Source organism: Planococcus citri, chromosome 2, assembly GCF_950023065.1.
Source record: "Planococcus citri chromosome 2, ihPlaCitr1.1, whole genome shotgun sequence".
NCBI classification, from domain to species: Eukaryota; Metazoa; Arthropoda; class Insecta; order Hemiptera; family Pseudococcidae; genus Planococcus; species Planococcus citri.
In genome coordinates this window covers 4,294,488-4,320,901 of record NC_088678.1, presented here as the reverse complement: position 1 = coordinate 4,320,901, position 26,414 = coordinate 4,294,488, and the positions used below count along the sequence as shown (strand labels likewise).

Genomic DNA, 26,414 nt, shown 5'->3' with positions numbered 1-26,414 from the left:
GAGGACTAAAATCGTTCGCGACCGAATGAATCACCAAAAAATCAGAACAGCTAAACGATTATGCTTTATAATTTGACATTACAAATCTTTCAATAAAAAAATTAGAGTTGAATCGTTCGCGAACGATTCGTTCATAGATTATGAACCATTCGTGAACGACTGAATCACTTGGAAATCCATCAGATAATCCTAAAAAAAAAAAAAAACGGATTCTTTTATTTATCATTATGAACGATTCGTTCGCGAACGATTCACTCAAGGAAGGAAAAAATCGTTCGCGACCGAATGAATCACTGAAAAATCAAATTATATAGGCATAGACCCAGACATTATAACAAAACTTGTTGACTTAAATTCTGTTACACAAGACTGGACTCAATTCGTTCGCGAACGATTTGCTCAGAATCGACAAATTATTCGAGAACGGCTGAATCTTTTTATTCTTTACTACATCAAAAAATAGAGAAAGACAAAGAGTAATGGCAAAATTCAGCTCTCTCAAAACCATCAAGAAGAGTTGAAGATGATTTGTTCGCAAATGATTCGCTCAGAGGTGAAAAAATCGTTCACGAATGAATGAATCATCAATAAATCAGAACGGGTAAAAGAGCATTCTTTAAAAAGTTGACATTAATTAAAATCTTTTAATAAAAAAATTGAAGTTGAATCGTTCGCGAACGATTTGCTTAGAAATTATGAATCATTTGTGAACGACTGAATCGCATGGGAATCATATCAGAATCATACCTACCTATCGAAAGAATAATCTCTCTTTAAAAAAAAAAAACAACTGATTCTTTTATCCATCAATCACAATATTATGAATGATTCGTTCGCAAACGATTCACTCGGGGAAGGAAAAAATCATTCGCGAACAAATGAATCACTGAAAAATCAAATCATAGGCATAGACCTAGACGACATGACAAAACTTGGCAATTTTAATCCTGTTAACCAAAACTGAACTCAATTCGTTCGCGAACGATTTGCTCAGAATCGAAAAATTATTCAACAACAACTGCATCTTTATTCTCTACTATATCAATATTCTACATTCTCAAAACCATAAATAAGACTTGAAGAAGATTTGTTTGTGAATGATTCACTCAGCTCTTCAGAGGAGAAAAAATCGTTCGCGAATGAATGAATCAACAATGAATCAAACTAAAATGAAATTACGTATTTACTTACTTTAAAACTTCACTTCTCAAATCTATCAACAAGAAAATCGGAGTTGTTTCGTTCGCAAATGATTCGCTCATAAAATGATGAATCATTCGTGAACGACTGAATCATTTGGAAATCAAATCACAAAAGACACTAAAACAAATTTTTGGCTCTTATTTACTCAAATATTGATCCTAGAGTGAAAATGAGACCAATGAATCAAATTTTCTACATACCAAATGACACCTACAACATTTTTCCAATCCCAGGGGGGGGGGGACTTGTATCCAATCACAGATAGGAGGCTTAAATCAAATCATTATCTGCAATATTAAACTCATCAGTGGTGATTGGGAATGAATGGATGACATTTTTTTAGATCTAGTAAAAGGTGCTAGGTGCACAACTTACAACTTATTTTTTTGTACGTAGAAATCGAAGGCATCTTGGTCGGATGTCGAATGAAATGCGACGGTCAACCTTGCAAAAACCAGGGAATTTGCATCGAAGATTTTCATAAAGGAGAAAGCAAATGTGACTGCGAGCACACCTCGTACTACGGAGATCACTGCAATTTAGGTACATTAAAATATCATCATCATCGCATGACAATTTCATGTTTGGGCTAACTCAATAAATTCACACTTTTTCGTAAAATCTGACACAGAAAAAGGAGCAGATTTCAGCGGCGAATCAGTCCTGCAACGTAAATTCGTCTTGGAAGGCCCCGTAAGGCAGATTAAAGTCCAACTGGCATTTTCGAGCAGCGACAAACGAGAGAAAAAAACAGCTCTGTTACTTCTGCAAACCGAGAACATGTACGTACCTATACCTATTTCTGGCTTCGACGACAGCATCTCGCCCTCGCGTCCACAAAAGTGAAAAAAAAAGTTTAATTATTAAATTAAGTTTCGCCATAAAACACCAACCGAGAGTGAGAATTTTCAAAAGGATTTCGTAATACAGTTACCCTTTAAAATAGAAATTAATTTGATAAATTACTTTAGCGTAAAATTAATAACCAACTCTTAATTAGAACTTGGTCGTTATTCTTGGAAAGATTATAGCGCGTTGATTCTTTGAATGTATTTCCAAACAATGCCATTTTATGTGGGAAATTTCACCGCCAAATTCTACGCAGCACGAGGCTCGAGCGAGCGAGGCACTGCGACGTACCGGAGATTTTATTAATTTATGTGAATGTTTGACGACGAAAATTTCGTCTCTTTTTTAGTCTTCGGTAAAAATTCCTTCTTATCAATTCGTTACAAGACTAATAATTAATTTTATCGCGAATTTCGGTTGACGCCGAGTTACGTAATACCTACTTTTCATCTGAGATATTTTCGCGGACGGACGGATAGGCGGATTTCGTCGAAATATTAATTTTCTTGGCGCTTTCGACTTTGGTTTTTGTTTCCATTCCGTGAAAGTTTTCAGAAATGAAAATTAATTTCTTCGATAGCTTCTTATAGTTCTTCTTATAATAGAAAATGGTGGAAATAATTCCGAACGTTTCGACACTCGTCAACTTTGCTTTAGAAATTTTCATAATATAAGTATAGGCTAGGTTATAGTGAATATTAACGTAACTTACTCGTAAACCTCAGTACTATTAAACATAACGATGGTATCGATTTAATCGCAGGCGTAGTTATTACTTACTGGTTGCACTAGGAGCAGAAGGAGAGCTCATAATTGAAGAAGACAGAGAAGGCTCGATGGGCGCCTACGGAATACACATCAAAGATAGATCCTTCTTGAACGGAGCTCGACATTCCGTCTATTATAAACGAATCGAGAACACCACTATACTTCTGGTAATGTCGTTAACGTCATTACTTATTTAGTCATTCGAGAAAAGCAGAAAACTATTCGTCTTCGACGAATCAATCGAATCTCTAGGCAATGTTTTTTCTGCTCGTTTTTCCCTCCATTCACTTCCACATCCTGCTTTCTTTTTTCTATACTAACTCTCGTCTGTCTATAACTTATGCTCTGCTGCTTAATGCTTTTATACCAGAGACTCGGTAACAGCTATCTAGAAATCAACCCTGTCGTAAGTTCGACTTGCGAGTAAAACTTTCACAACAACAATTTTCATCGGTATACCAAAATGATTGACAGAATGAGGAGAAACATTCAAAGTTTATATTGTTCTTATACTACACATCTGGTATCGGTGTTGTTGTCGTCGTCGCTGCGGTAAACATTATATCCGCACATCGACGCATTAAAAGCTTGATTAAATATTTTATGTCTAGGATTGAAAACGTTTATTTGTGTGTATTTTTATAAAAATGGTATCCCACATAACTCAGATTTTTTTGTTATAGGTAGATCGTGTAGCTGTATCGGTAGGACCTATTCCATATTTGAGTTTTAGCGACGATGATAAAACCCCGATCAATAATGCTGGAGATAACGAGGTGCAAATTGGAGGTGTGAATACCTCTGATCCTAGATTCGGTTCTTATAAAAGTTACAGCGGATGCTTATCCAGTAAGTACATCATATATGTAGTTGGGGAGCCTGCATAAGGATCTATTGCACCCACCCCTCCCCCATCGATCCTCCGGGACAACTTTTTTCTCAAAGGAGGAGTCCTAAGGAACATTTCTAGCCCTTGTCCTCAAAAAAAAGTGGTCCTACTTAAAAAATGGCGGCCATTTTGATTGACAGGTCAACCGAAATCGCAGATTTTGCATTCCAACATAGGACTTGCACGAAATTTATTAAACTGTACAAAAGTGGATCGAAAGATCAGGCAGAAATTTATCACCTGTCAAAATTTCAAGTGCTAAAGTGTCTTTTTCGATTTTTTGTGAATTTTTGAAAATCAACTTAAGGCCAAAATATGAGGGAAAAAATCAAAATTTTACCAAATTGACCAAGAAAGCTGAAATTTGGAATATATCCTATTTTCGACATGCCAAATCGATGGGAAACTGTTTCAAACCATTTTGAGCAGTTCTGGAGCCTCCAGCAGATTTACGAAACTTGAAATTCCCACAAAATTTCATCAATTGGAGTTGGAAAGCCAAAATTTACTGTGCAATTAATGTCTTTTGGATCCCCCAGCAACTTTTTGAAAATTACTGGAGCCTCCAGTAGATTTTTGAAATTTGAAATTTCCCAAAATTTCATCAAACGGAGATGGAAAGCTGAAATTTATTCTGCATTTCAATTTTAACACCCTCTGAAGACGACTTCAGATGGGTTCGAGTCATTTTGGAGCCTCTAGCAGATTTTTAAAGCTTGAAATTCCCACAACGTTCTATCAAATGGAGTTAGCTAGCTGAAATTTACTTCGCAAACTAATTTCAATACGATATGAAGTCGACTGCATGGTGGTTTCAAATGGTTTTGAAGCTTCCCGCTACTTTTCCTAAAAAAAAAAAAAAAACGCCATACAACCTTTCAAAAAGTCGTTGGAGGCTCCAAAACGACTTGAAACCCACCAGCAGTCGACTTCGTAGCGTATTGAAATTAGTTAGCAGAATAAGTTTCGGCTTTCCATCTCCATTATTGATGAAATTTAGGGAAATTTCAAGTTTCAAAAATCTACTTGAGGCTCCAGTTATTTTCAAAAAGTCGCTGGAGGCTCCAAAACGACTTGAAATCCACCTGTAGTCGACGTCGTAGCGTATTGAAATTAGTTTGCAGAATGAATTTCTGCTTTCCAACTCCATTTGATGAAATTTTGTAAAAATTTCTAGTTTCATAAATCAGTTGGAGGCTCCAGAACTGCTCAAAACAGTTTGAAACAGTTTTCAACCGATTGGGCATGTTGAAAATAGGATATATTCCAAATTTCAGCTTTCTTGGTCAATTTGGTAAACTTTGTCGACCCAAGCCTCGTTCAGGGTTCAACAGAGTGGTTGAAAATTTCAAATCTTGGATAAATTAGAGCGGAAAAATAACGTAAAAAAGCGAGGGCAAAAAGGAATAAAATTGGCATATTAATTTTTTCTTCGGTAATGTGTTCAGATTAACCCCCTGAACTACCAAAAAGAACCCGACCCTCCTAACCCTGGAGCTAATTTTTTTAGGGGGCTAAAACCTGTTCCGATTCACGTTTTTTGCGATTTACTCCGAAAATATTAGGTTTACGAGAAAAACTATCATGACTAAAAATGTTCCCCTTCAAATCCCTCAAGAGGGATGTCTAAAAAAAGGGGTGGAAAGAGCAGGTGTTTCAAAAAGTCAATCCAATAAATTAATCAAAGTTACCACTTAATATCATTCGTTTTCGCTCAATTTTTTTTTACTAAATCTACTCATCCAACTATTAATCACACCATCATTGATTGGTCTTCAACCCTCCCAAGGGGTTGGTGTGGGATGCTTGATTTTTCAAGTAACACACAACTGAATCGTACATTTGAAAAACGAATCTGGACATGTGATATATCGAATAGTATGTTTTCAAGGTCGCTAAGTACGAATATGAACTTATTTTTTGTGTTCCACTCCCCAATGTCCCCCTGTGCCTCAACAAGGGAACAAAAATTTTCGAAATTTGGCCCCTTTTTTGGGGCACAGAGGGACATTGTGCAGTAGGACCCAAAAAATATGTTCATATTTGTGCTTGGCGACCTCAAAAACATTCCATTTGATATATCACTCGACCTTTTGATGATTTTTTGAAATGTCGGCCCCCTTGTTGGAGCACAGGGAGACATTGGGGGGTAGAACACAAAAAATAAGTTCATATTCGTACTTAACGACCTCGAAAACATACCATTCGATATATCACTCGACTTTTCACGATTTTTCAAAATTTCAACCCCCTTTTGGGGGCACAAAGGGGCTTGGAGGAGTTGGACCCAGAAAACAAGTTGGTATTCGTATTCAGCGACCTCGAAAACATACTATTCGATATATCGCATGTCCAGATTCAGTTTTCAAAATGTACGATTCAGTTGTGTGTTACTTGAAAAATCAAGCATCCCCCACCAACCCCTTGGGAGGGTTGAAGACCAATCAATGATGGTGTGATTAATAGTTGGGTGAGTAGACTTTGTAAAAAAAATTTGAGCGAAAACGAATGATATTAAGTGGTAACTTTGATTAATTTATTGGATTAATTTTTTTTGAAACACCTGCTCTTTCCACCCCTATTTTTAGACACCCCTCTTGAGGGATGGGTATCGAGCGTAAAATCAAATTGTCGAAAATTTGAAGGGGAACATTTTTAGTCATGGTAGTTTTTCTCGTAAACCTAATATTTTCGGAGTAAATCGCAAAAAACGTGAATCGCAACCGGTTTTAGCCCCCTAAAAAAATTAGCTCTAGGGTTAGGAGGGTCGGGTTCTTTTTGGTAGTTCAGGGGGTTAATCTGAACACATTCTCGAAGAAAAATTTAATGTGCCAATTTTTTCCTTTTTGAAACCGTAATTTGCCTGGTCTAAATTTGCATTTCGGAAAAATTGTTTCTCAAATATTTCATATTAATTCATGCCAAAATATCGAAAAATATAATTTTTGAAACCGGGGAAATATTTTGGACGACAGTGGTGCCAATTTTCCAATTTTAAGAAATCGAGAAAAACAGTAAGTAAAAAACTTTAATTTTTTTTGATTTACTGAAATTAGCAGCAATAACCGAAAAAGTACCACTGCGTTCCAAAATACTTCTCCAGTTTCAAAATTTATGCCTTCTGATGTAGAAAAACGAGAAAAATGTTGGGTTTTTGACTGTTTTTCCTCGACTTTTTGAATACATAATTATAATGATCATAAAATTGGCAGCACATCGTTCCAAAATATTTCCCCAATTTCGAAAATGATCTCGATGTTTTGGCATAATAATTAATGCGAATGCCAGAATTTTTGTTTCAAAATCTAAATTCACCCACCAATCAGTGATTTGCAAATTTTCAACCGTTCAGCAGTGAAACCCTAAGAAAGTTCTTAAATTTTGACGTCGATGGCCTCAGAGGAATTTTTCTCAGAACAGGCTGGGTACAGGTGAGATCGAAAAAAGTACGATTTTTTCAAGAAGTCTCCTCTTTGAGTACCCATATCTCCCCACCACAGGCACCTCTGGCGCCAAAAAATTTTTCTGAATGACTTTCCACTTTGAATGAAGGTCCCCAATAAATTTCGTCAAAAACTCTTCCGACATTTCATTTCTTATTTTTTTTTTTGCAATCCATCTTATATTGAGACCACCATTTATGAATTGAAGACCCTTCACGAAAAAAAGCGTTTGTCTTCTTCAAATATGGGGCACACTTCAGAAAAAATATCGTCGTCATGCAGGACATCAAAAATATGTAGCATGTTTTCGAAAATTCTGAACAGTATGGCATGACGTTATCTCGTTGATTTCATCCTTCCACGCTAGCTCCCTTCATTTTTTCAAGAATATTGCCAAAATTTTCAGAAATTCGAAGTAGAGCGTTTTCGTAATCTTGAATTTTCATAACTTCAAACGAATTTTAAAGCTAAAATTTGGAAATCTGAAAAAAAATCCAGGAGCATGTATTTTTGTGATGTTTACCATTATGTATTTTTGGTGATAAGAATCGCGAAATTATGAAGGGAGAGGGAGGTACCGAGTTACAAAATTTTGGAAAAAATGTTTTGAAAATGTGCAGTTCATCAAAATCTCCCATTGATCCCTCAAACTTAGGTACTTGTAACTCGATAAATTCGTGTTTTGAAAATTTTTTCTCCTGAAATATTTCGTATTGATTAAGCCAAACATCAAAAGATATCATTTCTGATACTGGAAAATATTTTAAAATGCAGTGGTGCCAATTTTTTGGCGATTACAATTTTTCCAAAAAAAATAATAACTTTAGTAACCAAACAAGTAACAAAACGCGAGCGAAACATTTTAATGAATAAAAATTCAACAACGAAAAAAAAAACAAAAAAATACAGAACATCACAAATTGAAATGTTCTGGTTTTTAATTTTAAAAGGTTGGATTATTTCGAAACTTTTTTATGAAAAAGCGAAAGTTTTTGACAATTGTTTTTGGCAACAAAGTAAAAATTTGTGCCATTCCCACCCCCCCCCCCCCCCTCTCATTGGAAAATAACACCCAGTCAAGTTTTATTATTTTGTAAGAAAGCTGAATTTTTTCACAAGTTTTGGCAAAAAACAGGTTGTTTTTTTAGGAATTATTGGCAAAAAAAGATACTTTTGACATTTTCTCGCAAAAAAGCGAGGCTTTTGGATAATTTTTGAAAAAAAAGTGAAAATCTTAAACGATTGCAAGAATTTTTTCTAAAAGCAAAAAATCTGACTATTTTGTCGAGAATCGCCGATTTTTGAATATCAAAATATTGGCAAAGAAATTACATTTTTTCGACTTTTCTTTCAAAAAGTAAAGACTCTTTGTATTTTTTAAGTGAAAGGACGACATTTCTTAGTTATTTTTGGTTAGGAAAAGAAATTACTGAAATGCTAGCATTTTTTGACAAAGAGCTAGACTGACAATCTTAGCAAAAAACAGGACTTTCTGGCAATTTCCGGTTAAAAAAGGAGAATTTTTGGAACTTTTTTTCAAAAAAAGTATAATTTTTAGACCATTTTTAGAAAAACGTGATTTTTTTCACAATTTTTTGCGAAAAAGCAGCAATTTTTAGCATTAAATGAAACTATTTGGCAATTTTTGACAAAAGGTGAGATATTTTGCTATTTTTGACAAAAATTAGCAAAATTAATTGTATACTTATTAGCTTTTTTTGATTTTTTGTAAAAAAAAATTCAAAAAATTTCAAAAAAAATTAGTTTTTTGAAATTTAAAATAATTACTTACCGAAAAATTAGCACCACTGTTTTCCAAAATATTTTCTTGTTTTTACATAATTTATTCCAAATATGTATTTCAGAAGAAGAAATTTTCAAAGCACGACTTCCTCTCAAGAAAATCGATTTGCAAATCTTGAACAAATGTCTGCTCTTTGATCGAGGATTCATATCTCCCCTACAGGAGCACCTCCGAGTTATTAGTATTCACAGCGCTTCTAAAAACCCAATCGATCATATTCGTTCAAACGATTTCTCCAATTATAAAGTAATCTTAAGGGTCAATGACGGTTTTGAATTGGGCCAAATCAAAAAATTAGTAAAATATTCGTATTCAACACACCCAGAAACCTGATAAAGCATTCGTAACACAATTTTCAGAAAATTTTGTGAACTAATCGGGGCTGCTGGAGAAGTTGAATCAAAAAAATGAACTGATATTCGAATTCAGAATTTTGAAAACTTATGAAATGATAATACATCACATGATTTTTGGCATTTTTTTACACTTTGATCAAAATTTCGGGACTCCCTCAACCCCCCCTGCTCCGGTTCAGTGAAGTCCCATCACGAAACGTTCGTTCTTGTGAATATGATAAAAATGTTCGCCTCTTGCATTATTTTCAAATTTTCAAATAATTGCTCAAAAAGGATAGTTTTTGAAAATCGAGCATCGAGCTGTCAAAAAAAAGGGTGAACTTTGTATACTGGTGGATATCTTTCAAATACCTCTCAATTACTTTCAAAACACCGAAAACAGATTTTCTTCAAGTTGCAGTGCAATGTTGAGCATTATGATGAGAAATTTCGACTGCTGAAAAAAACAATTCCAGCAGCCTCAAGCGAGATTGGAAGGACCAGTGATGGTGATCTTTCTTTTCTGCCCTAATTTGAAGACCCTAGAAAAAACTTGGAGTAAAATTGGAGGACTCAACTTAAAAACCAGGGTGATTTGACATGAAATCCTGAATACCAAAATAGCACTGTTTTTGATCACCCCCCGCACCACCATTCACGCCTTCCCCGGTTTTCCTCCATTTAGGTTAATGTCCCAACCTCCAAAACAATGAAAAAGTTTGCAATTTGTCAAATATTACATTTTTTAAGGTACAATATGAGCCCAGACTTTTGATCTGACCCCTTTCACGCCACCAGTGTCTCCTTTATTCGAGTTACTGCTTCGAAAAAATTCAAAATCGTTTGATTTTTTTTTGTATTTTCTCAAGCCAAAAAAAATAAGCAGATATGTATCTAAACCCAAATATAACAACAAAACCTCGAAAATTCGTGCTCTTACATATCTTAATAACGCCAACTTCCAACAACCCGATCTCCATCATCCCTACTCCACCCTTTCAAACCCAATCCATCTATCGTCGTTTTTACCTCGTCATTTTGTAATTTCGCAGACGTTTTTATCGAAGTGAACAGCAACGCGATGAAACCACTCGACGAATACATGTTATTCACGAAAGCTGGCAGCGAGAAAGTAAACATAACGAATTCTCAAGGTGTTCGAAGCGCTCAATGCGCGTTTTTCGACGTCATGCATAAGCCTCAATCCAGCCCATCGTTAAACATTAGTTTCGTAAGTACTAATTTTCAAATTGTCAAAAACAGTCGGCACCTCTCAAAGGGAAAATTTAATTTACACTCGAGAAGAAAACTGGCCTCACAATCGCTGCAGTGATCTCGTATTAAAAAATTAATTAAAAGATTCCTCTTGTATAGTACCTACAAATTTTTGCGAGAGCAAAGAATCATTCTTCGTATTAATATTTGCATATCGATTCAATAGGCAGAAGAACAAGCTTGGGTGGAAGATCCGCCGGAACGAGTTCAATATACGTCTTTTTACGCTGACACATCGGCTGAAGAAGAAAGCGCCAGCACAAGTACGTCAGGGGCATTAATTTTTCAAATTAATACCGCGAAAAATCTCAAAATTTATCGCATTTTTTTCCCCAACACAATCGTAAAAACACGTGCCATATACTTTGAACGAGGTGCAGGGGTCGATCCTTCAAAGTCAATTAAATTTAACACGTTTCGATTGTATTTTAATTGGAAAATTATCTGCAACGCGGGCAAAAAAATTGCAATTAATAAATGGCCTATTTTAAAGTAGCTAACGAAAGAATTATCATATTTTTTATAAACCGATAAACGAATCGAATCATTCTAGCGTATTTTAATACGGCCAACTTTTCAAATTATTATTTCAAATCGAAATTTCCTTCTTTCTTTTTTCGATGCTCGCTATTAAAAAAAAGTTCCATCTTGAGCGATTTTTTTTTTTCGCCGAATTGCGAATTAGTTTTTCAATGAATTGGATTTCATTTCATTTTTTTTTTTATTTTGGTAATACGCAGTTGTATTCGTTCTATCGTCGAGTATTTTGGCCATTTTACTGGTGACTGTGACGTATCACAGCTACGTAACAAATCAGAAATGGAAACGAAGAAAAGAGCAAGAAACCGAGATGGAAATTAGAAGAAGTAAAAGACAATCTTTACAATACCAAGAAACGGTATTATCAACTCCTTTAATTGTTGTCAGTTACAAGCCAACGACGACGGTAAGAACCGAGGTACGTAAAAAGGCCAAAAGTTTAACGTCTTTTAAAACCTCGTATCTCGTGTCAAGCGTGTAATTAATGTTTTCTTCGTAATTTTACCTACAACAGATGTCTCACGAAGACGATTCGAAACGCGCTGTCATCAATGGCGTTGATCCTAAACCGGTAATGAATAAAGAATACAACAAACAAACGTTGACCGTACCTCAAACCAAATACTACAAATTACCAGATAAAGACGACGTCGTCGAAAATGAAATTAGAGAATATAAAGAAAAAGATCGACCGAAAATAATTCGAAGTAAATGAAACAAATAATTACGTATCGAGTTACTTTTACGTACCTACGCGAAAACATCACTGAAACTGGCACCGAGCCAAAAATTTTAAAATACTGAAACATAATTCCATTTTTCATTACGAGATCGTTTTCGCAGCACTTTGAAACTTGTAATTTTATCAACTTCAAAGTACCTGTATATAGCTGTATATAGTCCCTGAAGTGTGAATCTTTAGTCGTTCGAGGGTATCATTTTATTATAACAACTCAAAACTCCGGATACCTACTCGTAAGTAAGGGATGAATAGGTAAAAGACAGAGAAACGAGAGATATTGCTTTTTGATGGGTACATTTCCAAAAGGTAATAATGATCCGCGTTTGGAAAAGCAATAAGCCCTATTTTGCAACATAATATCTTATTTTTCTTCTTCCGTCACTTTCCTCTCTCTTTTGTTTCTCACGTCATGAAAATCAATTTATTATCAATCATACGCAAAAGACGAATAATATTGGATCAGTTTAATAGGAAATGAAGACGATATTTTCAGCTACTGTTTTCCTGAATGCAGGGGGGGGGGAGGAAGCGCGATTCTGCCATTTTAAATTAAACTTTAGTCGAGAAAGTATCTACTGAAATTTCATTTTTCGAGAAATAAATATTCTCATCACGAAACAGATTTCGATATTTTTTTCAACACGTTTCAAAATTTTATTTTAGGTCAAAATTCAAAAAATACGAGTAGTTTAACATGTCGTGAATCTTTGAATTATTTCTTCGATAGAAAATTTGCGATCTTCTTCAATTTTTTCATTAACATGAGATTGTCGAATTGAAAAGTTGATCTTAAATTCGAAATCAGCACCTCTAAAAACTCAGCAAAGCATATAGTCCGGCATAATTATGACAATAGGAGTAATTGCACCCCCCCCCCCCCCCCCCCGCCGATCTTCCGGGACAACTTTTTTCTTATAGGGGTCATCTTTAGGAACATTGTAAAGCAAACTTGCCCAAAAAAATGTTGGCCTTACTTACAAAATGGCGGCCATTTTGACTGACAGGTCAGCCGAAATCGCAGATTTTGCGTTTCAACACAGGACTTGCACGAAATTTTTCAAACTTTACAAATGTAGATCGGAAGATCATGCAAAAATTCATCACCTGTCAAAATTTCAAGTGCTTATGTGATTTTTTCGATTTTTGGTGAATTTTTGAAAATCGAATTTAGGCCAAAAATGAGGGAAAAAATCAAAATTTTACCAAATTGACCGAGAAAGCTAAAATTTGGGATGTACCCTATTCTCGACATGCCAAATCGATTGGAAACGGTTTCAACCCGTTTTGAACAGTTCTGGAGCCTCCAGCGGATTTTTGAAACTCGAAATTCCCACAAAATTCCATCAAATTGAAGTTGTAAAGCTGAAATTTATTCTAAAAACTAATTTCAATACGCTACGAAGTATTGCGGGTGAATTTCAAGTCGTTTTGGAGCCTCCAGTGACTTTTTGAAAAATCCTAAAGCCTCCAACAGATGACTGAAACTTTAAATTTTTACAAAATTTCATCAAATGAAGATGGAAAGTACACTCCAATTATTTAACACCCTCTGAAAACGACTTCAAGTGGGTTCAAGTCATTTTAGAGCCTCCAGCGATTTTTTTGAAAATTACAGAAGCCTCCAGTAGATTTTTGAAACTTGAAATTTCCCCAAAATTTCATCAAACTGAGATGGGGAGTCGAAATTCATTCTGCAAACTAATTTCAATACGCTACGAAGTTGACTGCTGGTGGATTTCAAGTCGTTTTGGAGCCTCCAGCGACTTTTTGAAAGTTTGTATGACGTTTTTTTGGAAAATTGAAACTTTCTAAAAGTAGCTGGAAGCTTCAAAAACATTTGAAACCACCATGTAGTCTGCGAAGTAAATTTCAGCTTGCCAACTCCATTTGATAATTCAATGTTGGGGAAATTTCAAGTTTCAAAAATCTACTGGAGGCTCAGTAATTTTCAAAAAAGTCGCTGGAGGCTCCAAAACGACTTGAAATCCAACAGCAGTCAACTTCGTAGCGTATTGAAATTAGTTTGCAGAATGAATTTCGACTCTCCATCTCAGTTTGATGACATTTTGGGGAATTTCAAGTTTCAAAAATCTACTGGAGGCTCCAGTAATTTTCAAACCAGTCACTGGAGGCTCTAAAATGACTTGAACCCACCTGGAATCGTCTTAAGAGGGTGTTAAAATTGGAGTGTAGAGTAAATTTCAGCTTTCCATCTCCATTTGATGAAAATTTAAAGTTTCAAAAATCTGCTGGAGGCTCCTGTAAGTTTCAAGAAAGTCGCTGGAGGCCCTAAAATGACTTGAACCCAACTGAAATCGTCTTAACAGAGAGTGTTAATTGGAGTGTAGAGTAAATTTCAGCTTTCCATCTCCATTTGATGAAATTTTTTGAAAATTTAAAGTTTCAAAAATCTGCTGGAGGCTCCAGTAATTTTCAAGAAAGTCTCTGGGAGGCCCTAAAATGACTTGAACCCACCTGAAGTCGTTTTCAGAGGGTGTTAAAATTGGAGTGTACAGTAAATTTCAGCTTTCCATCTTCATTTTTGATGAAATTTTGTGAAAATTTAAAGTGTCAAAAATCTGCTGGAGGCTTCAGGAATTTTCAAAAAGTCGCTGGAGGCTCCAAAACGACTTGAGATTCACCTGCAGTACTTCGTAGCGTATTGAAATTAGTTTTTAGAATAAATTTCAGCTTTACAGCTCCAATTTGATGAAATTTTGTGGGAATTTCGAGTTTCAAAAATCTGCTGGAGACTCCAGAACTGCTCAAAACGGTTTGAAACAGTTTCCAATCGATTTGGCATGTCGAAAATAGGGTACATCCCAAATTTCAGCTTTCTCGGTCAATTTGGTAAAATTTTGATTTTTTCCCCTCATTTTTGGCCTAAATTCAATTATCAAAAATTCACCAAAAATCGAAAAACGCACTTTAGCACTTGAAATTTTGACAGTTGAAAAATTTTTGCATGATCTTTCGATCTACCTTTGTAATGTTTGAAAAATGTCGTGCAAGTCCTATGTTGAAACGCAAAATCTGCGATTCGGCTGACCTGCCAATCAAAATGGCCGCCATTTGGTAAGTGAGGCCAACATTTTTTTGGGCAAGTTTGCTTTAAAATGTTCCTTAGGATGCCCCCTTTAAGAAAAAAGTTGTCCCGGAGGATCGGCGGGGGTGCAATTGCTCCTATTGTCATATGCCGGACTAATAGGTCACACGAATTTTGCAATTTTTTAAAATGTTGGGAACCACTGTGAGGTTTGGAAGTCTCGAATCAAAAAAATCCGCCGAAATTCTAAATCAGCACCTCTGAAAGCTCAGCAAAGCATAGGTCACACGAATTTTGCATTTTTTTGAAATTTTGGGGCCATTGTGGGACCCAGGGCCTTCGTATCAAAAAACAAAGTTGAAATTCGAAATCAGCATTATCAAAAACGTAACAAACGATATGTCACAAGATTTTGATTTTTTTTTCAAAATTTCAACAAAACCCAGGGGGAGTGGTTAAAATGATAGGGTTTAGTATTTTCAAAAAATTCAAGCGTTAGAAAAACAAGCACCACAGGTACATAATTTTGAAGTCCTTCATCAAAATAATGTTTTTTTTTTGTTGAGAATTTTGGAAAATCGGTTCCTAAAGAAGGAGGGGGGAGTAAAAATTTCAAACTATCGAAAAGTGATTATAGACTGCATTGATTGAATTATATATTTTTGAAGACGTTGATTCTGGTTCTGAAAACCGCTTGAGCCCAAAATCAAAACTGGGCTTCTCAAATGGGCTGGATTCCTCAAACCCTTTGAAAAATGTTGAACCCTAATACTCCTCGAAGGATTCAATTTTGATTTCCAAGTGAATAATCACCAAATCAAGAATTAGCTCAGCTAAAAACTTACACTTCGACACCCATAGTGCGTTTTTCAAAATTTTTGAGGGGCTTACTTTTCATTTCAGGGTCAAAAGGGTTTCAAAATTGGTATCAGCGCTTTCGAAAACTTAATTTCGATGGATCCATAATTTTTTCGGAGGTTTGAAATTTTTTCAGCTCTCTCAGTCTTCTTTTTGGGGGTCAATTAAAAATATTCAAAAAAAATTAAAAAATGCGATGAAAGACCTTGAAAGTATGCGCTTGTAGGAAAAATGTCAACACCAGAAGTTTTTAAGGAACATCAAATTTTATCCAGAATTTCTATCCCTTTCTCAATTTTGGTCCATGAAAAAATAATGATTTTATGACATGTCATTTGTAAAATTTTCGACAGAATTTATTCTGAATTTCAACTTACTTTTTCGTACAGATTCCTGTGTCCTGCAGTGGGTCTAAAATTTCAATGAAATTATAAAATTCGTGTGCCTTTGATGGGTTTTTTAGAGGTGCTCATTTTGAATTTTTATTTACTTTTATCTCCTAAATCCAACAGTGGGTTCCAAATTTCAAATAAATTACAAAATCCATATAAGGTATACTTTGCTTAGTTTTCAGAGATGCTGATTCTGAATTTCACCTTAATTTTTTGATATAAGCCCCCAACCCTCGGGTCCTTGCAAAATTTGTGACCTACATATTTCTGAAGTTTCAGAGGTGCTGATTCCGAATTTCAACTTTAATCTTTTAATACCAGTCCTGGGTCTCACATTAGGCCCCAATTTCACAAAAAATTACAAAATTCGTGTGAGCTGGGGTTTTAGAGTAGCTTTATCCGAATTTCAACTCAATTTTTATGGCAGTGTGTCCCAAATTTCAAAAAAAAAAAACCACAAAATTCATGTGACTTATGCTTTTTTAGAGTTGGAGGTACTGATTCCGAATTTCAACTTGCTTTTTTGATACGAGTCTCCTGGGTCTCACATTGAACTGACATTTTTTTTTTAATTGAAAATTTTGAGTGACCCTTACTTTGCTGGGGTTTTAGAGGCAGTAATTCCGAATTTCAACTCAATTTTCGACACAAGCCCCCCCCCCAAGTCCACGTCAACAGTGGGTCCGAATTTGAAAAAACCACAAAATTCGTAACCTACACTTTTCTATAGGTTAAGAGGAGCCAGGTCTCCTCCTAAAACCCCAGAGTGAGCCCAAAAATATCAAAAAAAAATCCAAAATCCTAGTGACCTATGATTTGCTGGATTTTCTGGGATGCTGATTCTGACTTTTAACTTACTTTTTTGATACCAGCCTCCCCTGGGTGTCAGATTCAGCCCTCTAATTTCCAAAAAAAATTCAAAAGTTCTTGTGACCTATGCTTTCTAGGATTTTTAGAGGTTCTGATTTCAAATTTCGAGTTACTTTTTCAATATGAGCCTTTTAAATCCTACATTAAGACTTGGAATTTCAAAAAAAAAAAAGTCACAAAACTCGAGTGACCAATGCTTTTTTGGACTTTTTGAGTACAGATTCCGAGTTTCAAGCTACTGTTTCGATACAAGCCTCCAAGGGTTCTACAGCAAGTCCCAAAAACTTTAAAAAATCATTCATTTTCTATTCAAAAAAAAAATGTACAATTTCAATTTGTCTTTGAAGTGCAATCTTCATTTCTTTGAAATCAGACACTATAGTCACAAAAAGCCCCAACTTCTCTACAATTACATGGAAAATAACTAACTCGAGTTTAAAATTCTGTCAACAGGCCGCAATCGAAACGATCGAGACTTGATGTACGAATCGATAGAAGAAGTAGCCGAATTACACGAAGAGGTATGTATGTATGTATGTATGTATATGTACGAGTAAGTACCTAAATAAACGTGCATACGAGTACCTATACGTCGCAGCAGTTCGTGCAAATGTTACTAATTTGCAAATTCCTATCTACATAATGTTTACTTTACGAGAACATTATTTGGTATTCGATTAGCCTCTCTCATACGACTACAACTCGCTACATTCCGAGCTAAGACATATTAAAATTCGTCGCGTCTCTAAACCAAAATCATTTTTTAAAAAAATACCGCCGCAGAAAAGATACAACGAGGAGGGGGGAACGCCGACATCGTCGATACGAAATTTAAAACGTTTTTTCCGCAACAGTAGTCAAATTGAAAACAATAAAACGTGGCGAAAATATTGAAATAGATTTGTAAAATAAGCCCGCCAATGAATCTCTCTGCTCACGTTCGCGTTGGCGGTACTGCGATTTTTCTCGTATCATTTAAACCTTAAATTCGAGTAAATGGTGCGACGAATGTGCAGAAATATACGACTACAGGAGCCATCTGTAGCTTAATTTGGTCACTTGCGAATTCATTCGGAGAGAAAACAACGCCATCTGTGTTGAAATTTAATAGAAAATTCGACGAAATGATGTGGTTAAAAGTTTGGTAGAATGAAATATAGATGTTAAATAGGTACTGTTTGAATCACATGTTTAATGTTACATTTTTCTTTTTGCAGTCGACTAATGAATTATGCAATGGGGATTCGAAGAAAGTCGTCGTCGAAGTAAAAGAAATACCGAATTTGCATACGAATCACAGAGTATCGAATAACGATATCGACGAGCACGAAAGTAACGATTTACTGCTTTATAAAAAGTACAAGGTGAGTTTATACGAGTAAATAAATCACTTTTAAATTCCATGCAATGAAATACGAGTACCTACCCGATGATTCTTCGTATAACTGTGACATTTTCTGGCTAATAATTTGAAACTTTTTATGAGAATAGAAAGTGAGACAGAAGGAAGATGGCACAAAAATGTGTCTATCCTAAAATCTGATCTAACTGAAAGTTTTAAAAGTCGAGAGAAAAAATTGTTTTAACTCAAAGATGCCATAAGTGATCATTTTTAGGCATATCCCCCCCCCCCACATTTTGTGTGTAAGTATAACACGATTTATTCAATTTCAGGAAATTTTGGAAGCCAGTGAGGGCTTTAGAGGTAGTTGATAAAAAGCTGAGTCGATATTCGTATTCAGCGCTGCCAAAAACTTAATAAACCATATGTCACACGATTTTTTTGCAATTTTTTGGCAATTTCGAGGGTCGATGAGGGCGTTGGAGGGGTCGAATCGAAAAAATGAGTTTATATTCGTGTTCGGAGCTTTAAAAAATATAGAAAACGATATGTCACACGATAATAGGCTTTTTTTTACATTTTGATCAGAATTTTTGGGGCTTCACCCCCTTCAATTTTGAAAAATTTTCCAAAATTTGAAAAATCGTGTGACATATCGTTTGTTAGGTTTTTGGGAGCGCTGAATTCGAATATCACCTTATTTTTTCGATTCAACCCCTCCTACGCGCACTCCAAGCTCCAAAATTTCCCAAAAATTGAAAAATAATGTGTGACGTATTGTTTGTTAGGTTTTTGGGGGTGCTAAATACAAATATGAACTCATTTTTAGGATTTGATCTCTCCAACATCTCTATTGCTTCAAAAATTTCATTTTTCTGGCAACTTCTAGAAGTGATGAGAGCGTTGAAGGAGTCGAATCGAAAAAATGAGTTCATATTCTTGTTCGGCGCTTTTGAAAACATATCAAACGATATGTCACACGATGTTTGATATTTAATTACATTTTGACCAAAATTTTTGGGGCTTCAACCCTCCTCAGTTTTGAGAAATTTTTCAAAAATTTCAAAAATCGTGTGACATCGTTTATTAGGTTTTTGGGAGCGCTGAATTCGAATCACGCTTCATTTTTCTGATTCAACCTCTCCTACACCCCACTTGAACCTCCAAAATTCTCCCCCCCCCCCAAAAAAAAAAAATTGTGACGACGTGACGTACATGGTTTGTTAGGTTGTTGGAGGTGCTAAATAGAAATATTACCTCATTTTTTGGATATGATCTCTCCAACGTCTCCATTGCTTCAAAAATTTCAATTCTCTTGCAATTTTGAGAGGCGATGAGGGCGATGGAGGGGTCGAATCGAAAAAATAAGTTTATATTCGTGTTCGGAGCTTTAAAAAACATAGAAAACGATATGTCACACGATATTTTGCATTTTTTTACATTTTGACCAAAAATTGTTGGGGCTTCATCTCCTTAATTTTGAGAAATTTTCCAAAAATTTGAAAAATCGTGTGACATATCGTTTATTAGGTTTTTGTGGTCGCTGAGTTCGAATATCACCTTATTTTTTCCATTCGACCTCTCCTACACCCCACTAAACCTCCAAAATTCCCCAAAAATTGAAAAAAACATGTGTGACGACGTGACGTACATGGTTTGTTAGGTTGTAGGGGGTGCTAAATAGAAATATTACCTTATTTTTTGGATATGATCTCTCCAATGTCTCCATTGCTTCAAAAATTTCAATTCTCTTGCAATTTTGAGAGGTGATGAGGGCGATGGAAGGGTCGAATCGAAAAAATGAGTTTATATTCGAGTTCGGAGCTTTAAAAAACATAGAAAACGATATGTCACACGATATTTTGCATTTTTTTACATTTTGACCAAAATTTGTTGGGGCTTCCATCTCCTTAATTTTGAGAAATTTTCCAAAAATTTTAAAAATCGTGTGACATATCGTTTATTAGGTTTTTGGGGGCGCTGAGTTCGAATATCACCTTATTTTTTCGATTCGACCCTTCCATCGCCCTCATCACCTCTCAAAATTGCAAGAGAATTGAAATTATTGAAGCAATGGAGACGTTGGAGAGATCATATCCAAAAAATGAGGTTTTGTCAAAATTTCCCAACAGTTTTGGCAAGAAATTCTTATAAGACGCCACTGGGCTTTCTAATAATCCATAAAAATTTGGTCTAAAATGACTCTTCTCCATTTATTTTTTTTATTTTTTAATCAAATCGTAACACAATTTTGACACAATTCTTCTCGATATTTTTGAAAACTCCTCCAATTAAAACGTATCCATAACTCTTTGTACAACCAAAGGCAATATTAAAACTCGAGGTACCTGACATCAAATTCTTACGACATCCACACCGTACCATACACTTCAAGTTCCACAATGAAAGAAAACGTGAACAATACACGACGACCGTGCACCATAAAAACCCCAATTAGAAACTACCCCCGATCCAGTTCCGCCTTCCCGAACGACGTAAAACGTAAATTCACAAACGTTTCCAGCGTAATTTTCAAAAGGCCTGGAAAAGTTGGATGAAATACGACTCAAAACGTCTCTTCGTATAGTGCACATCAAAAATGCGCAATAATGAAAAACTCATTTCTGAAATTAAACAAAAGTCGAGCCGAGGCGGAGGGGGTGCCATTATTAAAGTATTTGTACAGGCATAGAGGCTGAGGCACAACAGGCAACGAATGTGGCTCTCGTTAAAAATATCATTGAGAAGCTGTAGATAGTTAGATACGTATACGACTACAACGGCATGTTTTACACTCGAGTTATTCGACTGGAATTATTTACAATGGCGAAAATAACGATCATTTCGAGAAACAGAGAGGCTCATCGCCAGTCGACTCTGCCATAACGAAAAACAATTCTATTATAGAGGAATTTCATTGGATAATGTATTACGAGAACGCTTCATTACATTCGAGTTATCATGTATCCGATCGAATATCTATAGCTGTGTTTCGAAAAATGGCGAATAAAAAAATGTACCATATGAATAGGAATCTAGGTTACCAACTACAACTATAAGTAGTATACATAAAGTTTATTCTGTGTTTTTTTTTATTCTGTTGTACAGATAAATCAAATGAAAGACATGATAAAGAACGGAGATTCGGGCAAAAATTACAGCATCGATGAAATGGGAAGTCCAGAATTTACAGATAATCCGTATTCTTAAGTTTTTTCCTTACGATTGTCAATCTTTCTTTCTACTTATAAAATAAAAAACTCTGTGATTGATCAATTCGTGTCCATGTTCTAAGTAATACGAGTAATAACGGCAATGAATAGATATTCCATAGGATATCATTCACGTTACGTTGTAGGCTCCGAATAATTTTCCTACAATGACAAAGATGCGAGATAATTTGTCGACCTGGTATTTGAAGGGGCAAGTTACTACATTATAATAAAAGCAATACACTATACAGCTACTCTCAAAGACATTGAAAGTGACGTGAAATTCAACGATTCGATTTTACAGAACATCGAAAAGTTTTATGAGAGCAAGTCCAGTCTTTTTAGAGAGATGATTTTCACTGATTTTTCTCACAGACCAATTTCTCCAATTTTCCCACTTTTTTAGGCACACAGAATAACAGGTAGAGGGAGGGGGTCAACTTTTTTTAAATGACATCAGCGACGAATTTTATTAATAATTGATCTACAAACTTATACCGGGGCTTTGATGGGGGGGGGGGGGTGGAGACTTGAGGTGGCTCTTACTTCAAAAGTTCGAATTTTATCGTCCTGAAAAGCTAAATCGTTTCATTTAAAAAATGGTTCTTATAAAAAAGATGGGTCAAATACCTACCTATTTTGATGTACTTGTACAAATTTAAAAAAAGTGGAAAATAGGAACTTGAGAAATTGTTGAACAATTTCAGCATATTAAGACCAATAAGACTGACTTCTTTGACACAAAATTTTTAAAAAAATGCACAAAAAACGAAACCTCCAGAAAAATTTAAATTTCACAGTGTCCATTTGAGGAAATTTATGAGCACAAAAATGTTCAAAAACAGAGAAAATTAAACCGATTTGATACTTTTTTTGACTAAAAGTTGAAATGAATAAATTATCCGGAGACAGTAAGGACTTTTAAGACCCACAAAATGAATTGAAAAAAAAGAGAAGAGGACTGAAATGTTCTAAAATTTCATAAATCAGCACTCGATTTATTTACCTATACGAATATTTGTTGACACGTTGACTCTCTCAACTCTGAAAAGATAATACTGTGCCACAGAATTTTTGAAAAAATTTAAGAGCGATAAAATTTCTTCCCCCAGCTTATTCTAAGTCTCTCATGCCACAACTCAAATATTAAGGGATTTACTTATTCCAATTCATAAATCAACGATTCTCAAATTAAGTGAGGGGTATACACATGACTTGCTGAAGAATAAAGTGATTCATCGATGTTCACCTCACATCAATTTTAAATCTTTAGAATTATTCATTTTTTTTTTTAGCCAAAATGAACGGAATAAAAAGTTAGAACATAAACTTTGAAGCAATGAAACAATTTGAAGTAAAAATGGCGAAATTTCTCGACATTTCTTTTGACCTTTTTTTTTTAGCAGCGTTGAATTTCCAGATTTTTTAGGGGGAGGGAGGAGGAGCAGCCAAAACCTCTCGTTTCCCACCAAAACTTTTTCCAAATCTTATATCAACAAAACTGCTCAAAAAAAAAACAGAAACATTGTTGAAAATTAACTACAAAAAGCATACATACCTACATTGTACAAAACATTTGCCATCAGAAGGAAATAAAGAAAGCTAAAATTGAATTTAAAAATGGAAAAAATTGATAAAACGCTCAAAAATGAGCAAAAATTCGGAAAAATTTGGTAAAAAAAATGGTCAACATGCTGAAAAGTTCATTCATGAGGAAATGCTAAAACTTGGCGAAATATTACAAAAATGGCAAATGACCAAAAAATCAATTCAATTTTGCAAAATTGGCAGCAAAAGTGAAAATTATTATACCCTAAAATAGTAAAAGTTGCAATAGAAATTCACAAAATAACAAAGGTTGTAAAAATATTGCACAAATTGAGCTAAAAATGTAGATAAATTGACACGACGTAACCTGAAAAAAAAACTTAGATTTGAATGAAAATCACTGGAAATGATTACAAAATTCATACTTACCTAATATTTCGCAAACTTGCACAAAAAATCCAAAATTTTACAAAAAATTGACAAAAATATTAAAGTTTTGGGAAATGAATTTTAAAAATTGCCAAGTGAAGAAAAAACGGTGTCAAAAGAGGCTAACATCAGGTAAAATGTTCCAAAAAAATACGTCAAATATTGGAAAAGTTGTCTAATAAAATCATCAGAAAATAAGCAAATAGGCATATTGATAAAAAAAAATCGACAAAAATGAAAAAAAATATTGATTAAACATTCAAAAATTGTACGTAAAATGACGTAAAATTTTCTTAAAGTTGGTTAATGAGGTGAAAATGGGTCAAAAAAAAGTTTGATGATTGGTCAGATGATGCTAAAAATTATTTTCAATATTCAAAAATTGCTTCAAATTATCAAAAGATTAACAAAAAAACAAAAGAATGTAGCGATGTATGGGTTTGTTTCAAAAAAGGCTAAAATCAGGTAAAATGTTCCAACAAAAATACGCCAAATATTGGGAAAGTCGTTTAAAATCATCAGAAAACTAGCAAATTAGGCCTATTGATGAAAAAAAATCATCAAAAATTGAAACAAAAAATTGATTAAGTAAACATTAATTAAAAATTGTACTTAAAATAACCGAAAATGCTCATAAAGTTGATTAATTGAGATGAATAAAATGGATCAAAAAGATTTGGAAATTGGTGAGAAGATGCTGAAAAATTTTTAATTTCCGAAAATTGCTTCAAATCATCGAAAATTTCACAACAACTGCAAAAAAAATTTTTTTTGCGATGTATGGCTTAAGGAATGGACAAGAAATTTTTGAAAATCGTGATCAAACGTACAATAAAATTTTATTTTAAATCAAAAAAGTTCAATTTTTAGATATTTTTGCAGAGAATTTTGTAAAAAATGTTTGCAATATTTTTTTGACCCCCGTCATCACTTTGAATATAATTGCAAATTTGGAAAATTACATTAATATTTATTCACGCTCAAATTTAAAACACTTCACTTTGAAAAATTCAAGTTTCATGGAAAAAGTTGAAAATCATCCCTAAAACAGTTTTTTTTTGGAATTTCAAAAATTTTCAAAATTTTGCTAAAAATCCAAAAGTTAGTTTTAGCATTCGAAATCTTGGTCAGGTTATGTGTGTTTTGAGACATGTTCTTTTCGATCCAGCGGAGTTTTAATCTAATACAGGAGTGCCAGTTCATAATACTTCTCCAGCCAGAAGTTCACATTTTAGCAATTTCTAGCCTTAAGGTATACGAGTCAAGAAGATTCAAATATGGAGGAAATACTGATCGTCAAAATTTTGAAGGACTACGAGTATGAAAATCTTTTCTTTGGTAACCCTGAAACCTGTATAAATGGTTAAAGTTCATATATATTTAATTTATTTACATCAACTTTTAGAATGAAAAAATCTTCAACTGGTTCAATTTTTGAAGCACGTAAACTCTTTTTTTTTACAAATGAGCTCCAATGAGCTTGAAATAATGTTCTGACGGTTGTTTTTCATTAATTTTCTGATTCTGAAGTCAACAAAGGGATGACAATGTGTCTTAATTTCAAACATTTTAAAAGCATCCTCCCCCCCCCATCTTTTTGTCTCACTATCTAAATAATATGTAGACTTCACTCAAATTTTTTAGTTCAAAAAAGTTTTCAATTTAAAACATTTTTATCATCATAGAAAAAATATTCGAACACATTAAACCCTCCCTTCCCCTCCCCTCCCCTCCCTCCGTCCGTCCCAACTCCATTGGTCAGAATTGGTCCTCGATGGCCGCGTCATTTAGAACTTTTCAAGTGCCCAAATTCCATTTCCAAGTCTTCAATGAGATTTCGAAAGATTGTGGAGAAATCAAATTCTCGCTGGAGGATTCAGTTTGTCTGGAAATTATAATATTTAAATTTGTTAGAACTAAGTATTTTTAATTGAAAAAAAAATGAAATTTTCATTTCCAAAAATTCGCTAAAAAAATCAAATTAGGGAAGGTGAAACTTTGGCAACGAGGATTTTAAAATGCACCTTGAAAAAAAAATTCTGTTTTCGTTAAAACTTGAAGTGGTTCATTCGTGAACAAGCCATTCAAAACTTTCGCCTAAACACTCGATATATTTAAAAACACTGGCAAAGGTTCGTTGAAGAACTAACTCAACTTTTTCTTACATAGGTAGCTAAAAAAAAAAAAGTACCATGCATAATAAACAAAAAAAAAAACTACCTACGCAAACAGGAGAGATAAAAATCCCCGCCTGAGGCGAGTATTTAAAACTTTTATCTAAAGCAAAGTGATCTTGAAAGCTGCGTTGTGTATAACTCAGGGAACAACGATACGACTCCAGAGCATTTAAAAATTACCAAACTGAAACACGGTACGAAGTTATACGTAAGTATAAGTTGAAACAGATAAGGAACATTTTACCATCTCGTCTTGAGAATTTTCTACGTTCTTATGAATTATACTCGAACAAAATTAAATTCCACGCCAAAGGCGACAAACCACCATGTTTTTTGTCGAGACGAAAACATCTTCCATCTCGAATCTCGATATTGTTGTACATGAAATCCGCAGCAATTCTCTGCGAACGAGAGATGTAGATATTCAATTAAATCGCGAGTCGGTTAAATTAATTTTGCTTTCAAGGTATGTACTACGAGAAGTCGAGAATGGAGACGTCGTAATATTGAAAAAGTTTCCAATTTCGAGAGTAAGTAAACTCGGACATGGAATGTGGAAATTTTTGTCTTTTGTTTTGTTGTTGTGTATAGTGATACAAGCACGTTTGTTGTTAACCAGCTGTGTTCTAGGCTGGTTAATATTGATCAGCGCAAGCTCTCTGGGGGATGCCAACGAAAACTGGGACTTTTCG

General features: G+C 34.6%; 1 protein-coding gene across 2 annotated transcripts in view; it reads left to right on the top strand.

Moving 5' to 3' along the window:
• axo (axotactin) overlaps positions 1-21,632 on the top strand; it is a 123,144-nt gene extending 101,512 nt beyond the window's left edge. The window contains exons 23-33 of one of the 2 annotated variants that reach the window (XM_065348105.1): positions 1,600-1,746; positions 1,835-1,985; positions 2,816-2,987; positions 3,504-3,669; positions 10,344-10,522; positions 10,733-10,829; positions 11,307-11,524; positions 11,621-11,813; positions 17,468-17,535; positions 18,232-18,378; positions 21,465-21,632. In XM_065348105.1, coding sequence (XP_065204177.1) covers positions 1,600-1,746; positions 1,835-1,985; positions 2,816-2,987; positions 3,504-3,669; positions 10,344-10,522; positions 10,733-10,829; positions 11,307-11,524; positions 11,621-11,813; positions 17,468-17,535; positions 18,232-18,378; positions 21,465-21,566 — 1,640 coding nt within the window. In that variant the 3' untranslated portion in view covers positions 21,567-21,632. Of the gene's footprint in view, positions 1-1,599; positions 1,747-1,834; positions 1,986-2,815; positions 2,988-3,503; positions 3,670-10,343; positions 10,523-10,732; positions 10,830-11,306; positions 11,525-11,620; positions 11,814-17,467; positions 17,536-18,231; positions 18,379-21,464 lie in introns of those variants that run through there. The other variant, XM_065348106.1, reaches the window with a different exon arrangement.
• Positions 21,633-26,414: the final 4,782 nt, after the last annotated feature.